Source organism: Vollenhovia emeryi, unplaced genomic scaffold (assembly GCF_000949405.1).
Source record: "Vollenhovia emeryi isolate VEMERY1.0 unplaced genomic scaffold, V.emery_V1.0 DF939132.1, whole genome shotgun sequence".
NCBI classification, from domain to species: Eukaryota; Metazoa; Arthropoda; class Insecta; order Hymenoptera; family Formicidae; genus Vollenhovia; species Vollenhovia emeryi.
The window spans coordinates 886,190-904,781 of NW_011967234.1; the positions used below are offsets into that span (position 1 = coordinate 886,190).

The 18,592-nt window shown below is 31.7% G+C and overlaps 1 protein-coding gene across 2 annotated transcripts in view; it reads right to left on the reverse strand.

Annotated features, from left to right (window-relative positions):
• Positions 1 to 18,592, reverse strand: part of LOC105568004 — a 74,764-nt gene that overhangs the window by 12,516 nt on the left and 43,656 nt on the right. The window contains exon 4 of one of the 2 annotated variants that reach the window (XM_012023338.1): positions 10,045 to 10,864. The exons of the other annotated variant lie outside the window; for it this stretch is intronic. Within the exon in view, the coding sequence (XP_011878728.1) occupies positions 10,782 to 10,864 (83 nt within the window). The 3' untranslated portion in view covers positions 10,045 to 10,781. Of the gene's footprint in view, positions 1 to 10,044; positions 10,865 to 18,592 lie in introns of those variants that run through there. 2 annotated transcript variants of the gene reach the window in all.

An 18,592-nucleotide genomic window follows, 5' to 3' on the forward strand; every position in this document is an offset into this window, starting at 1 on the left:
ATATGTTTATACATTATTTTTATAATATTTATACAAGTATAATTTTAATATTAATTTAAGATATGTTTATCTCAAACAAATTTTACACAATTCTTGTATTAAAAGTTTCTACAAATATTAATCTTAAGAATTATTTCTAATATATCATATCCAAGTAATATTATATTTATTGAGTCTTAACTATTTATATTTTCGTATGCTTACCATATGCAAGTGTTTAATATAGAATACAGCTGAGTCAACATATTGTATCTATGCGCTCTTCACGCAGGATAACGTAATTTATATGGTTGAATGCTTGTGTACTTTTCGCATCTATACGAACTAATTTGTGACGTTAAACGCCCTTTCATTACGGTTGCTTCTATATTCTGGTGGACGAGATGTAATTTTACTGCCTGTTTGTCTGGCGTTTTCGCCTGAGTTTCCATTAGAATATATTATACGGACGAACGACCGAAAAGCAGTCGTCCGCATGCGATGCAATTTCGGATCTCCGCGCAATATCATCCGATAAATATAACACTGAACATTGTCGATTGGCTTGTGGAGTCATTGAATTTTACCCGTGAACGTCCTCGGCGAAACGGAGTTTCATTGGCTTGCGAATAAACAATCATATCGTACAAAATGCATTCGAGCGAATGTGTTAAATCATAGACATGTGCACACAATTTTTATGAGGCAATAAAACATTGATTGTTTTAATCTGAAAGATATTTTTATGCTGATTATTTGTTATTACTGAACAATATTTAAAGAATCAGATTAATCAACGAACACAACTTAGGTAGTTGGTACAATAACACATGTTTATCTACATTTTGCTAATACAAACAAAATGTTGACAATTTTATTGGTTGGGGACTACATTTTTTAAAATATACTAGCTGCTTACAGGAAATTGATTCATAGAGTTTTAATCTTCAATGAATAAATGGGTCAGACTAGATTTGCAAAAGATAAGTCAAGCGTAGGTCATGCGTGCCGAATGCAGTGAACATGTTAATTGTCCATTAAAATGCATTTCATGAAATGCATTCAACCAAAGAGCATTTTCATTTTGAAAACCGAGCAGTTCGTAAATTGAGGTTGCTGTCTATACATATATGACAACCAAAAATTCCCAACAGCTGCTTGTGACATGCTTTTTTATCGATGCTCCAACACCAAAACCAATGATTATATGTAGAATATATAAACAATTTGTGAATCATTTTTAAGTTTTTCAAAAATTATAATTATCATATGATATTTGAGCAATTTGTACACCGTGTAGTTTTTCTTAACATAACGTGAAATTAACTTCCTTAACTAATGATTTATTTGTCCACGGAAAACTCGTAGGATTCAAGAACTGATTGTACTGCCTGTCAATATTACTGACAGATATTTCCAACCATGAATAATAAAAGCATTATCTTGATTCCAAGTATTACGAGTGTCAATAGAATGCATGGCATGATATCGACGTATACGAAATTGATGTGGAAATCTATCTCAATTCAATTATAAAATTCGTAGTAGCACATGTTCCAAGTAGTAAGATTACAGACTATCTTGTACAGACAAAAGAGAATTATATTCCCACTATATAAAATATTTTTATGACAGATTTTATTACATATAGTAAAAAAATGCATAATATACATACAACAAAATATGCTGTCTGTTTCTAAATCGTATATTATATAAGAGATATTTTATAAAAGGTATATTTATCTTCTTCAAAGTATTTCTCAAATGATAATGCACATCTAATTTAATAGAGTATACTGAAGGTTGTGTTTGAACGAAATTGATAAATGATCTATTATAAACGCTCGATTAATTCTTGAAGTATTGCGCCAGCTTACTATTTTTCACGAAGATAAGGCAAGCATGCTTTGATAGACCATATAGTTATATCAACGTGTTTTACACATTATAGGTACAATACTGTGTTAAAGAGATAATCCTGGGCATCATGTTATAAGACATAAAGTTTATGCGCACAATTTTCTTAAGGTGAGGATAGATATCAACAAAATTCGATAAAAATAGCATGAAATGGCAGGAATTATGTGCACATTCTGATGCATTGACCCAGAATTTGGGAAAATGATTGGAATCTATGGCGCTACGACCCGGTATGACAAACGTTTGACATGTCTTGTACTTGGAAAACTGATCTAAAAGTTCGTATGCTTGAAACATGCTCATGCGATTAATGATTGCGTAAAAAATTAAATTATTGCACACAGTTTCTTGGCACGCGATGCATGTTTCGCGATACTATACGTCGTGACATTATGTAAACCTATTCGTCATACAATGCGACGACATTTGCTAGCATTAAGCCATAAATTATTCGTTTGTACAATTAAACAGCAGAAAGTACAGGAGTTGTGTTTCAAAGGAAAAGACGACAGTAGGCTATAAAACAACACTGCATTATTTATCCATCAACGTGTGTATGTTCGCTGGTAATGAGAAATAATATTGATAGAAATAATGAGATAATTCGTTGAAGTATGCAATATCCATAAGGACAAATTGTTCTCATCAAATATTTAAATCAATAGTTTTCATAGCTTTCATATAAAGTAAAAATATTATCTATATAATATAATTAATAATAATTATTATAAAATCTGTTAAAAAAAATTTGTTAAAATGCTTTCACTAAGAGCAACACTGGTTACTACAATTTACGTTTAAAAATAATTACTTGTACAATTGTTTAACTTTGAAAATTTATTATTGACAAATCATATTATTGTCTCTCTGAAGTAACTGTCGCCATTTGCCTTTTATTCTATAAAACAAGTGAGTAAAAGAAATGCTTGTTGTATTTTGACAAATTGAAATTTCCCTTAGGAAACCACTTGTTTCCTGAAACGTCGATCATAATTGAATCAATGCCAATATTTCGTAAAAGATGCTACTGTAAATAATAAAAAGCACCGAATAGCACAATCCCAGAGAGCTCTCTTTCTGAAACTGTCTTAAATAAAATATTCCTTAGCATGTGACACAGAGATTCATATAAAGAGACAAACTTCGCTTCCCGTTTGCACGGCTAGAAGTTTATCGGAGCTTTTATTCATATCTCATTATTCTGCTTTCATGATCGAAAGACCAGTCGTCTTTGTGGATCGTTGTATCATAGATGCATGTATAATGTGCTTATTACATAGTAAAACGACCGAGATTTCAATTATAATGCGAGGAAACGAAACTTAAATTGTCTACGTAATATCCACCTTTCCGTACTATTGTCCAATATAGGTAGGTACACGTACCGCTGTGATTTGTTTTTGCTATACCGTATACGGTAATAAAAGCGTATCCAATAAACTCTGTGGAATGAAAGTCAAACTTTACCACCGCGGAAATCCGCTCAGGATTTTCGCCGTTTACTTACGAATGGTCGATTTTTCTGCAACGACAGAGACACGATTATAAATTCCACGTATCGTTTTAATGTTATAAAGCTAAATAAAGAAACTAATTCAATAAGAATAGATATATCACAAATTATTCACTGATGTTCAAATACAATATATAATATTTTAAATTCATTAAATTATTCTGCAATTTAATATAGCTAATGAGACAACATAGTTCAAATATATGTATAATTAAACGTGCATCGAATAATGTGAGATAAACACACATTGCATTGCGCTTTGAAACAGCACTTTTAAGAAAATTCGATTGTCTTGACAACAGAGTAATGATCGGAAAAGCATCGATTCATCGCAATTCGTCACTTCTGTCCGACAACGACTGCACATAACGCCACGAATGCTTCTACTATTTTTCATCGACGTTCCAGCGAAAGGACATCAGTCTCGTCTGTTTTTTCCAGCTTTTTTCAGTTTCGACAAATGGATCCCACCTTCGTCTTGTTTTCGCGCCTCCAATCTTCGTTTCTCATCGGATCGCGAACACAGCGGCCTTTGAAAATGTTCAATTCTGTCTTTCTGCTTGTTTCTTCATTGTAGAAGAAATAGAAAAGATCCTCGCGATAGAAAATGGAAACAAAGGCAAGGAAAGTGGGAACAAAGGAGAAATGGCTCGCATTCTTACTAATCTCAAATAGATGCATACATTTTATATATGACAGAACGTATTCACGTCCAAAATGGTTCAAAGGCTTTGTAAAGTATCGAATTTTTTCGATATAATGTTTCGACTCGTCTATATTTCATCTCGTTGAGAAGCCGAGGGCACGAGGATTGCGTAAGATTTCGTGCTTCCTGATTTAAGATTATCCGTTGAAAAGTGGAAGGTCTACGAAAAAGCTTTTCGGCGAAGACTCTTTTTTAACCTGTCGACTTTTTCATGCAAGTCAAAACAAACAAAAAGTAAATAATTATTTATAGCTATTATTATCACGCCTCCAATAATAGCATCAACTATATAGAAAGTTTATCACATTTTGTGTAGTAAAAATGCATAAAAAGGTATCAATTGAAATTTTGCATTAAAGTATTATTTTGTATTATCTAATTCAATTACTTTCACCATGACTGGGAATAAAAGTCCTATATTATAGACATCTTATTATATACCTATATTATAAATGTTGAACAAACTTGTTGACTGTAACTAACAAAAATTTATTGTTATACCTGTACTTATAACTTATATACAATATAATATTGTATGCAAGATTATTGCTATCTTATCCTGTTGTATAGTATCGTATTTTTCATTTATATGATGAGTAAACAGTAAAAAACACAGTTACTTTATTTTATAAAAGGATAAAAATAACGTTTCTTTTGGTGTTAATTTTGATTAAAGTACAAATTTATCATTGAATTTGATAACGTATACAATAAGTAATTTTAGAGTTAAAGCAAGAAAAGTCTATGTATTAATTTATTATGTTAATATTCATCTCTGTTCTATTTTCTGTTTATATCGATAAAGGTTTTTCTGAATTTAAACTAGATATTTTATATGAGCTAACATATAAAACAATGCTGTAGTACTTATCGATTTATCTTTGATTATTCATTATTTTGGTATAAATTCGTGTTGTACGGTAAAATCGGTAATTCCATTTCAACGGCATATTTAAGCGAAACTAGAGATTGGAACAATCGAAAGCGTCGTTCTCCGGATTGACTAGATTATCTCCCGTTGCAATTCTCTCGGAAAATGAATCACCTTTTATCTCTGGAATTCTTTTCTGGAGAAAGATTATCATTTCGAATCCACCGGATATTATTCGTAGATAGTGCAGAATGCTATACCATTATTCTCCTTGTGTTCCCGTACAAATGCGCGAAAACTGAATAATAATAGAACTGTTAAAAGATTGAGAGCGCACGCTATATTACACTTCATTCTGTGTTTTATAATGCTACTTAAAGCTCTATTATTTTAAAGATTTTATGTTTAAAAATGATTGTTTATATTAACTCGTCTAAAAAACAATAATTTCAATATCTTTTAAGTCAATGTCTTTGAAGTTACGTGCTATCTGCATAACTGTTTTATTTTATTAATCTGAAATTTTATGTTTACAGTGACTGGTTGGGTAATGCACTAAAATAAATATTTCTGAGATAAGTCTCGTGGGAAACTTGAAAAAATATGACGTAAAGAAGTAGGAATAAAGTAGAAATACGTAGGCAAGTAGATAAAAAATTCACATTTAAAGTATAAAAAATTCACCTTTAGAGGTGAATGTTACTGTTTATTATCGATAATGTAGGCATGTGATATAATTAGTAATATACATGCTAAGCGCGCCTGTTAAGGTTTGCACTTGGATAAAATATGTGCAACAGAATACTACGCTGTTAGTGCTTTCAACACGTTATAAATATAATACCAACGTCTTTTTGTTAATTTATGTACTTCCGCAAAATGCGAAGCATTTACACCTCTACTAATTTTTGCATTTGTCAGCAAAAATTTATTTACCGTAAATAAATTATTTACCGTGAATATGTTCCATAAATAACGTACTGTTTTTAGTCAAAATTATTTCTAATTTTTTAACTTTGAAATAGAAGTTTTTTAAATTCTTTAGATTTTGTAAACATTCTATAATGTAGTATCATGTCCGAAATATTTTGTAGACGTTATATTTAATAAGATTATTAGAAAATATAATATCTCAAAAATATGCTAAAGTTAAATATAAAAAACTATAAAATGATCCTTTTACAAATGACGTTTTTTTAAAATACAGAATATACAATACAGTTTTACTGAATTATAAATTCAAATATAATAAAATATTTCGCATTAATTGGATTCACAAAACGGATTGTTAAATCCATTTTTATTGTGAATAGAAATATTCGACGACGGATCGATCACGTCCAACGACGAGACCGTGGTGGTGAGATTTTATTCATTTCTGCAACGATGGCGGTCGACTAAGTGGTGCTCCGGGACACCCTGAGTGGACGAAGCCTCTTCGTGTAGGGACGAACGAATGGAGAGAGCCGTGAAGAAGAAAAAGGAAGTGACGAAAGGTGGATTGCTGACTGGTTGAAAAATTAATGGGTCGAGTGTCGGGTTGGGTCGACGCGGATGTAGGGAATTCAAAGGGCAGTACCGCTAGTTTTGGTCGAAGTGTCGTTATAGAATGGCTTCGTTTAAATAAATTTTCCCGTCGACTGGATCTACCAGCATTCCTTTTTCTTTCTAAGCTTGGTCCATTCAAAATGCGAATGCATTCGTGGTTAATATCTATTTATTACTTCTTTATCTTTTTGCATTACATATATGTGCCTTTCTTGAAATGTAGGTAGATGGAATGTTATATATACATTACACATAAATTAAGAAAAATTAGATCCTTTATCCGATAATGTAAATTAATTCATTGAAAATTGAGATATTGAAAAACAATCAAATTTCGAATTAAAATAAAAGCTGAAAAGTCAAATAATAATAGATAGATAATAACTAACGAAGATGGACATAATTAGGTACAAACAAATTAAAAGATTACGTAAAAAAATGTTCTTTTTTTAGACAAGATTCTGTTGCTTTTACCTCTTATACTGACTAACGTTATTATTCTTTCATCTTGCGGACTTTTGCTTCTTCATGCCTTTACTCGAGCCAGACTAGAAAATTACAAGGTAACATGGACGCGAACATATTATGCGTGCATGTAGCTAGGCACAGCATGCTGCGACACGGCCAATTTTATCTCTAGCGAAGTGTGCTTCCTGGGCGCAACATGTTCCTTAATTACGATAGAGATACAGCGCTAAGCGCCCGTCTGTTAGCATCTATGTAACAGTAACGCTTAATTCTAATAAACACCTCAGGTTCTCTCTGATTAGCGAGTTGTAAGGCAAACAAGATAAACTTATCTCACAATTCGTAATACCTAGAAATAAGTTTGTAGCAAATTATATATATTATTCATTTTCTTCAGATCACCTTCATTCAGTATCTACATAATTAATGTTTAAAAAGCTTCCTCAGTCACATACAAAAATAATTGGATATTAAACATAGTTATAAATTTATGTATTTTAATAGCTTATACAACAATTAATAAATTTCTGTAGTTGAAATGATCTATTTCGCAACTTGAGATGCTACGAAGAGTTAGCAACAATTTTCAAATGTCATTTTTTTCTATCCAAATCAACGAAACTTTTTCTGAAACTGTTTTTAATCCTGTCAGGAACTGTAGAACTATTGCAAGTGCAAAACTGTTAATAAAACTTTTGATTTTCGAAATAAGGTGCCAACTTTACAGTGACTTTAATTATGAAAGAAACAAAAGATAAAGATTACAGATAATTCTCAAGAATTAATGATGTAAAACGATGTAAAACGATCTTTTGATAAATCTTTGCATTGATAAAATGTAATATAAAACAATAGAAATAGGAAGAGATAAAGTCGCGTACATGCTTATCGATTAATTTAACTGAAAATACATTCTTCAGAGAAAATAAATATCACGCATTATATATAAAATATTATATATATGTATATGAAACCGATATTATTACGCAAGACCTGATAAATGAGAGAGAGAGAGAGAGAGAGAGAGAGAGAGAGAGAGAGAGAGAGAAAAGAAGAAAATTGTTGATGCAAGGAAGTTTTAATAACTTCGTAAATAGCATAATACAGTATTAATCATTTATATTGTAAGAGAATCTCGTTACTTAAAAATTATATATAGTCACGACGCATGAAACAAGTTCCTGGTACTCCAATTCAACTACGCAGTCACTCGCGGATGCATAGAGGTTCTTTAATGAACGTGATGAAGCGCTCGTATGCATTCAAAAGCGCTTCTGACATTACTTACGTGTTGTAAACGTGTTAAATAATCCTTAAGTTCTCTATGAGATGGTAAATATGAAAAACTTAATTGGATATACTCGTATGTCAAAGTTACTGATGCGACATAAAAGAGTGAAGTCATCCTATCAATCCGTCATATGAGATGAGAGAGATCATCCATCCTGCATCAATGATTTTACGGATCATATGACGCCATTCTCGTTGTTGTCCGTCGAAGCCGAAACCTCGTTTGATTGATGACATTGCATATTCGTTCGATATGCGCTTCTAACGGGTGACTTGCCATATTTCTATCTTTCATCTAACTCTTTTAATCCGCAACGAAAAATAAAATGTCTCACTATACTATTTCTGTTTCACATATATGTATATTTATATTTCGCAATATTTCTATTCTTATGATTAATCGCTTATATATTTTTCTTTTTTAGGAATTTATAGTGCATAGATAAATTCCTCCAATAAAGAATTTCATTGTATCGAAATATTTAATTTTATAATTTTATCTATCTTTTAATTTTTACTTTGTATTGTTGTTATTGTGTAAAACATTTTTCAATTTAAAATTAATAAAAATATAAACTTATTTGTCATTTCTCTAACATAGTTAATGATGTTTAAAAGAAGAGCGAAAATATACATATATGTATACAATACATGTATAAATATGAGTGAGTTTGCCTCAGTAGTCGAATTGGTGAGACGCCCGCCTAGAGTGTAGGGAGGTCCAGGCTCAAACCCTGGCTGAGGTAATAGTTTTCGTAATAAAATTTTTGTCAATTATGGTCGAATAATATTACTTGTTCAATACATGTATATATTTAACAAAACTAATAACTGCAATTCTAACCTCTTTCTAAGAAAGAGATGTTACCGGCGTGAATGTCGTTAATATCGAACAGTTTAGACCTCTTTTCTGCGATACCGAAGGGTTTTCTCTAAGCGCGGTGTGCTTCACTTCACTTTTATAGATTCATGTAATGCTTCATCTCGCATGTAAATTTTGGCAGTTTGTGAAAAAATATACTTAAAGAAGATTAGAGAATAAATAAAAAGTTAAAGAAAGAGAAGTTGAAGTTAAACATCTAATTGAGTGAAGAAGAAAGATATTGACAAAGTAAAATTTAATAAAATAATCAGAATGCATTGAAATGATATCTACCAATTTAGTATGAATGGATGAAGAAAAAGACCGGATTCCTTTGAAAAGATATTTAATGTATTAATTACTAATTAAAAAAATGATTTAACTATTAATGAACTGATCAAAAGAATGGAACAACCTACCGTAAAATGTAAAACTAAGGATAATGCTTAATGATACACGCGTAATGCATTGATCTAGTACTTTAAATTTTATTCTATTATTAATATATTCAAAAATATATTCGATATTATACTAAAATTGATATTAAATGTTATGCATTCTCACACACAAAACAGTTTTATGAAATGAAACAGTTAGGTAATAAACGTCTTTAGATAAAAGAATTTATGTGTCTCTAATTCTGAAAGCTTTCGGATAAAAGCTTTTCGTTTTACTTCGTTGAGACCCACCATTTCCTAGCTACATAGCGTCAGTAATACGGTACATTGATCTAATGATAAAACATTTACATTTATACTAGATTCACGTTTATTGATATACACTGATAAAAGTTTTTTTATTTCACTACAAAAAATAAACTTTTAGTTTAGAAGTTAATTCTTTAAATAATTATTTGGGAGAATAGTAATATTATAATATTGTAAATGAAAAAAATTTCTAAGATGTGGGGAAATTTCATTAAAATCTGTTATATTCAATTTTTCTTGAAGAAGGATGCCAACAAGCATTACTTAATAAAAATTTTTTCCTGCATAATAAATAATGTTATTGTAGTCTTTAGAACGTAAAGTTTTGTGCAAGAACCATTCGTTTTATCTATATTCGTTTTACCTATATTAAGGTTTTATCTTATACACACATGTATGGTATGTATTGTATATACCTATAGGACATTTAATTAAATTTGAATATTTAATTAAATTTGAAGAACATTCCAGGCGGAAGTTTTATTGAGCTATCTCAAATATTTTAGTGCAAATTGCAAAATACGTAAGGCATTTAAATGTCTCGCCGAAACATTACGATCTCACTATTACCAGTAATGATAGCCGGCCCGGAAGAGAAGAACAGTCGTCTTGGCTCGATCGTGAATCCTTTGTTGGTTTTACCGTACGAGGTGCATTTTGGATTTGGAATCGAGCCAAGACATTCCTCTGACAGACTTATAGGATCGTACGTTTACTGTATAATACTAGGCCGACGAATTCTTATCGATCATTTCAATGAACTTTGGTTTACTCAGAAAGCTTTGAGGATGAGAGTGATGCAATATCATCTGTGCGCGCTTTTAGCGTTGATAATCCCCCCCAAAAAATACTATAGAGAAGAATGTTATAGTTTTATAGAGTTCATACTTCTATGCGTGCAAGTTTTAAATATGTATTTATACTTTACGTATATTTTGGCCCGAAATTTTTGGAAGCATGTTTATTCCTGAGATAGCATTTCTACCGCCGGAGTACTTACCTGAAACAAAAAGAAAATACAATGTGAGCATTAAAAAATATTATTAATATCAATATACTAGCTATTTTTTTGTTTATTAATCTTTTATTCACAATCACTTTTATTTCTAAAATCTCCTTGATATCAAATTTATTATAACACTAAACAATAGTAAGATTTTTAATTTTTCATTACATGACAAATTATAGAAAATTCTTAAGAATTTAGTTACGAAACGTGAAATTTTAGAATAACACAAAATTTTATGTATATTAATATATATTACACATTCATTAAAAAACAATAAATATCCATCAAAATGGAAATGCAAAAGATGTCTGCGGGCTTACTCTGGATGAACAAATTATGCAAACAAGATGTTCACGAATAAGTGATTTCATTTTACAACAATTTGACTGGCAAGCAGTAATTTTCGGAGTACGCTAATGCATAGCAACAGTACCAGACACAAATAGATGTATACAGAGATAGAGATATCTGATACACTTCGTATTATCCCGTGCAAATGATGTGACGAACATAATAGAGTGCTTCGGAGTGGATGAATTTCTGCCAGGTATCCTTGCCCAGTATACTGCAGAACTTCGTAATTTCTATGTATTTCGAGCGGAGCGACCGCTAAATTTCAAAGTTAATCATACGAAATTGCTTGAGAATTCCCAACGTAGTGTATAGGGCGAGTATAGTACATTGTATGCATAAACTACTCTCGAAACATATGTGTCATGATAATTATCATTCTACTGATATTATCAAACTTGACAATACATAGCTTGAATAATTAAATACGCTTATAAAAATAAATAGCTCTTTAATGGCGGCGTCACAAAAACGATACTTTATGTACAGTACGTTTGAAAGGTACACTTATATTATTACAATTTATTTTTTATTGTTTTTTAATCTTTAGATCTCTAAGCATTAGGACACAATTCTAAAGTAAATTTAATTAACGCTGTTTTACTTTGTACATCAGTGTATATACACAGTGTTGATGTTTCTTCAACGGAGCAAAAAGCTTGCCAACTAGGAGGGAAATTTCAGGTTAACGCAACATGGTAGAGAAACACAGTGAGAGACAATAGTATTTCGGAACGGTGGAAGAAGACGATGGAATTAGAAAGGTGGAAAGAAACGGTATATAAATTCACATTTTAATAAATTACAAGTATAGGCTACCTACGTCTTGCCTTAGACCCGCATTAGCCGTTTTCTATGTTGTTTAGTATTTTAGAATATTTCGCGAGAATTTTAAGTATCAAACTATTAAAAATTGTAACATCTCAAATTATCGTTAACTTCAATACTTTTGTAAATATGGTCAAAAATAATTTAGACTATTTCATAGTACACCTTGTAACGAATATCCTACCTTTATTCTAAAATAAGTTACTTTTATAAATGCCAAATTAAATTTCGAATTTCTAAGCGTACTACAATTGACAAAAATAATTTACATGAAAATAACTTTCGCCGAGTCAAACCAGAAAAGATGCCACCAATTTCAAAACTGAAATATAGTCGTTACATCACTATTCTGAGTTGTACACGTGGAACGTTGCTGAATTTATAAATGAAACGAAACATTTGCCTTACAAATATTTGACGCAAAAGCAACGCCATAAATCGAATCATGTACCGGCTCTCTCTATCATAGCTCGTTCTGCTGACTGAGTATCGTAAATGCTATTGCCTCGATACAATCTGATTATGGACTTGTCAGCATAATGATATTACCGCTATAAAACTATATGCATGCATTTAACAATGTAGCAAACTTTGCTCGTAAATAATAACGTGGTTGTTGTCTTTTATTACGAGCGTAAAATTTATATAAGCGGCGAACTAGCTAAAATACATCTTTCATGTTGCCAAGTCTGCATTTTTCCAGAACTGCTTGTCTTCTTTCTCTTATATTTTACAGCAAGGAATTCAACATCTCTTCTCTTTTCGCGAGATATTGCTATATCGAAATTCACAGTCATTTTTCTCATGTACAGTATCTTTTTCTGTGTACATCATACGCGACACAAGAATGTTGATTTATAGAAGAACATAAATGTGTCTTGATTGACCGACTTAACTATAGCGAAGATTTAAAAAGCAAAAGCTCAAAAGCGGCACAGGCAATATATATTCGTTATTTAATCATAAAAATTACGTACAACTGATGAAACAAAAGTTGATCCTAAATCATATTTATTTCAATTTTGAATTATTAACTGTCGCTCGCATTAAGAATTTATGCAAAAACATATCCTTTGTCCGAGTTTAATTTCTACATTATAAAAAATATTGAAAAATATGTGTGGCTAAACTCACATTCAACTCATGTAACCATAAAAATCGCAATCTCTGTCATACGCAAAATAAATATATAAAAATGTGAAAGCTTCTCTCATACAACTGCAAAAATACCAGAATCCGAATTTTTTCTCTCAGAGTTTTTCTCATATAGCTTCTGCAGATGAATCCTGGCGCATTGCGAAATTTATCGGACTTGTAACACGCGTAAATATTCGCGGTTTAAACTCATCGCGAAATATTTGGATTTTGCCGGATTCGTGGCCGGTCGCGCTGTTGGACATGTGGCGTCAAGCGGCGAGGCGCGCGATAGTGACGTTTCATCCATTACCGATAACCATCGGCACGTTAGCAGCGCTAACGAAAATGGGAGTGTTACGTATAGTCGCGTGTACATTCGAGCTTTATCAAATGCGGAATAGCGGAAGAAAACCGAACGACAACGGCGACGACTCATTTCTCGCCTGCCGCGATCCATTATTGTCGTCCCGCTTGTCACTTTATCGGGCCCTATGTTTAATTCTCATTCCGCCGTTCCGCAAACTTTGTCGTTATAACAGAGAATGTGATGCGTATTTTTCTACCATATCCGTCGTAGTGATGTATCGTCTCGTTCGTCTATACCTTGTAACGACGTCGTTTGTTTCTTCCCAGACGTACGTTACCGTCGCGATATTTTTAACATGAATAAGAAAACGAAATTGAAAAACTTTGACGTCTTGCAACGTCAACGGCAATACTTGGTGAGTTTTGACGCGGTACCTGAGACGTGTGAAACGACTAAACGAGATTGTTTATTGTACGAGTTTTTAAATATTTGTGTAGGAAATCAAAATTATGTGTCACTATTATAATTTTATTTTTGGAAAGTGTTTAATAAGATAATATCCGTCTCGTTCTTATACACCGTTTAGCTGAAATATATAAAATTTACATTAAATACAGGCATGAAAATATATATGTATGAACCATCAAGATGATTATGCAGGGCACTCAAATAATCAGCTTGAGCACTTAATATAATTATTTAGGCGCAACCTAATTATTTCCAGAGATGCATCTAGCTAAATTTTAAATACTTGAGCAAAGCCATTCTTTTCATACACGTGATTAAAAAATAAATGATTATATCCACGAAACAATATAAGCGTTGTTTTAATTAACGACCCATTGTTTGAATTATTTTTCAGAGAATGCACGTTATATTTTGACGATTCATATTTTACTAGTTCTTTTCAGGCTTTGTACAATTTCGTAACGAAATCTATTGTAGAAAATCGACCAATCAATCATCGATCGGCTTCTTTCTATGGTACGCAAACCCAATCATACTATCGTGCGATCGACCCCATTTTATCTGTAGCGAGAACTGATTGAAATGAACTAAAAGCTCGTTTTTGCGTTGCCTAGAAACGGAGAGAAAATTAAATATCAGTGCAAACGACACGCCGTTTCACACGTTGAGAGGAATATTAGTTTCAATTATAGGAAAACCGTTGAAGGAGAATTTATACTTTTTTCTTTGTTATACGAAATAATATTATTATTTGACGTTTATTCATACATCACTTATTATCGTTGCGCACATTTACCGTTTTTGCACCGACGTAGTTTACTAAGAACTGTAGTTTAATTTCAGAATCTGTGTGCTCAACGAAAGACTTATTACTTGTTTCGCAATTTTGTTTGTGTCAGAATAGGAATGAGTTTTCCTTTCCATTGAAAAGTTTCACTTACATTAAAAAAATATTTACAATCTACTTTGCCGAATCGATTGAAACGGCAAAACATATTTGATACAAAGATATATGAGCTGAATTGTAACTTATTAATTATTAATTTTTTAAATTAATTTTAACAATTTTGTAAATTTAACAATTTCTAAGACAATTAAGAATCAATAATTTTATCGTTGTACCTTTCGTCAAAAATAATTGCTCTGGTCTCGAAAGAGTAACTAAATTTAAAATTAAAGTATGATCTAAACTTAAAAACGTTATTCTAATTGTAAATTGCATCCCGAGTGATATTATAATTACTAAACAGAAATTGAAACATATCGTTGAATAATACACTAATAATTTAAATATTAATTAAACGTATGGCTTCATTAATAAATTCAATCTGTAATTTTAAACACAATGTTCGATCATATAACCACGCGTTATACGTAGAAATATCATATTAGCTAAACTTGACACAATACACACACAAAGAGCGATTCAATGTAATTTGTAATAATTGATCAGATGTATGTTTACAACTTAGGTAACATCGTTATATAATTTTTAACGTCTAAAATCTTAATTATTGTCCTTAAAAAAAATGCTATAAAGACATTTACATAATTCTGTCAATTAGACAAAATTGATTGCTAGTTTTATATGTAAAGTGAAAGTAGAGCGTCAGAACGACACCTTGGCAATGCTTGAATTCCCCATAAGCCCGATAAATCGAGAACGTTTCCAGGCTCTGGAGGGAACGGGGCTCATCCCGGCTTCTCATAAATTCCCAACATTCACGGCACGACATTTACGTGGGCGCAAGTCTGCTCGAAGTTTTGCTTCGCGGTTATGCGGCTTGCAACGCATATGCAAAATTTTCCCTTGGATACATTATACTGTTTTCGTGATATGACCATTCGAATCTGATATTATGACAGTTTTTTTTTGCCGAAAAAGAAGTGGCTAGTTAAGAGAGTATAGAAACATGTAATGCAAATTTCTAATTTTAATTTGTTTTACACGATAAAAACTATTATAATTTACGTATAAACATATATCTGTCCATTATATTAAATTATAAAATAATTGTATATTTAAACAATACTTCAAGTATAGTGTTGAAACATATTTGTTATTATTGTGAGGTACATTAGAAATTAGTTATATGCAAATACATGCAAAATACCTTATATGTTTCTTTTTATTCTATTTTGCGATTGTTAATTTTTTTCTCAAAAAATTGTTTTCAGTAAAATAAAATTTCTTCACATATTATGGATTTTATATTTGCAATTTTAAATGTGCTGTATGTCGTATGCATTATATTACAGAAACAGTTTGCAGATCATTTGATTTTCTGTAATATAAAATATTATAACTTGATAATTCTTTAGAATATAAAGTCGTGTGAATAAAAAGTATCTTTTGGGATAGCTTATTTGTTTCAAATATTTGTTGCAATAGATTCTATATACTGTCGCATTGAATGATATTTACTTGATGTCATGCGTACGCAGTTTACGACAACCGAGCCGATGTGAACAAAAGAACGGATATAAACCTATAAAATCAATACCATTCGTGCCCCTTTGTCGATAATTGTGTGTTACGCGGTGTACAGCGCATCCTCTTGTGGGTGGCTATAAATTAAATCTGATAATACACAACACCACAGTGAATTAGCGAAGATTACAGTGGCCATCGGTTGTTTGTTTATGAGTATCACGATCTCGAACTGATTTTTTATTTGGAACACGTATGCTATCGCGCCGTTCTGCTTGCTGATGATAGTTTGTTACCGGCGTAATGAAAACACCATCTGGAGCCATTTTGTGTTGCCGTAAATAACGACCCGAAGCTATTACACCAGGTAAGGTTCAAGCATTGGGTTGAAGTTGAAGTTACGCACGTACAAATTAACATACAACAGATACAATAAGAATATATCATTATAGTCGACGCATTTTTATCAATACGGATTGCAAGTAAAAACTTCCATTTTGTTTCGTCCAAAGTTTATTCGCGAGGCACGGAAAAATGTTTACACATTTACCTTTGTAAAAGCATGGTCATTAAAACCGAACGTATTTCCTGCATTTTCACTTAACCATTTGCTCAGAGCGACATCCCATTCGGAGTGACTGGTTGAAAAAATATACAAACAGCGAGACAGACAAAAACTCAATAACCACTTTATAAACTTTCACAAAGAAATTATATTACTTTTGTACTTTATAATGTTCCTGTATAATTTTCTATTATGCTTAATGGAAAGTGCAAAGAAATAATTCAAGTATCATTTGGTACAAAGTACACTCATAAAATAATATCTTTAATTAAAACTGCTTCATCAACGTTTCAGTTATAGCATTAACACAACACGGAAGAATGAGAGGAATATATTTATTTTCGAATTAAGTTCATTTTGGATAGTCAAAAGTCAAAAGTCTAATAATGTTAGAATTATCAGATGTAATCGCATAAGTATACATCAATAAGTGTTTCCGTTGTCTAAGCTGTTCTAATTGTTTTGCTAACGGATCAATATAATTAATTTCTAGAATCTGACATCAGATTGGTGATCAGTGGTTTCAAAAACATAAAAATCTATTTTTTCAATTAAATTTATCAAATAATCATCCCCCTATTCTTTGTTTTCAGTAAACAGTCAAATTGTTAATTTATTTAACAATATTTTGTATGAAATGTGAATATCCTAAGGCAAATATTGCGATACTCAAAGTTTTTCGTTTATGATAATGGTAAAAAGGTTTCACATATTAACTAATACTATGAGAACGCAGTGCATCTGACACTCGGAATTATTGTAACATCCAAATAAGAGTTGAAATATCTGTCATTCAAATGAAATAAAGTTTTGAATGGATACTCGTGAGTAGCTTTGTAGAAGTTAGATGAATCAATCTTTCAAGCGGCGCAGTAGCACTTGAAATAAATGAAGAATAGAAAACTGCATTTCAGTTGATAAATTCAATTTATCATGAGCAATTCGCAAAAGATTCATGAGGCGAAATTTCAATTACGTTTCATACTTAATTAAACTTTCGATCGGTGAAACGTTAAAATCTATGGAAAGTTTCGTGCAAGAGAAAAGGAATGCCATTCATCATCTTCTCAACGCGGGCCATTCGAAATTGACAGGACTATGTGTAATATATCGTACGAAATTTACGCGGCCATTAAAAAAGTTCAAGATTTATAGGCTGCCTCGGTAATTAATAGGCGTCGCGATTCAATACGTGTGACCTGCTATCTTGAATAACACCTTTCCGATACACGAGCGTGACGGCAACGTATCACTGGCAACGTACCGCATGCGCATTTGCATAGTTTGGAATTCTTGCTGATTTTAAATCGAAACGATGTTTCTCTGGCTTATGAAAATTCCTCTCTGCTGCCGACCCTCGCTTTATGGCCCCTTCTTCACTCATCAGCGAACAGACCCTTATCTTCGTACTAAGTACGGTTGGAAAATACAGAAAACTTGAAACGCCCTCATTTATTGTCCGTAACTTTGTCCTGAAATGTATAACTTATGCCTTTCCTGAGAATTCCATGAATAAACAATCCCCTTCGGATCTTAAAACTATGTAAACAATAAGATTCATTAACGGTTATGATTATTTGTGCGCAGAAATAAGTTGACGTTCGAAGCTAAAATTAATGGATTAAAATTATC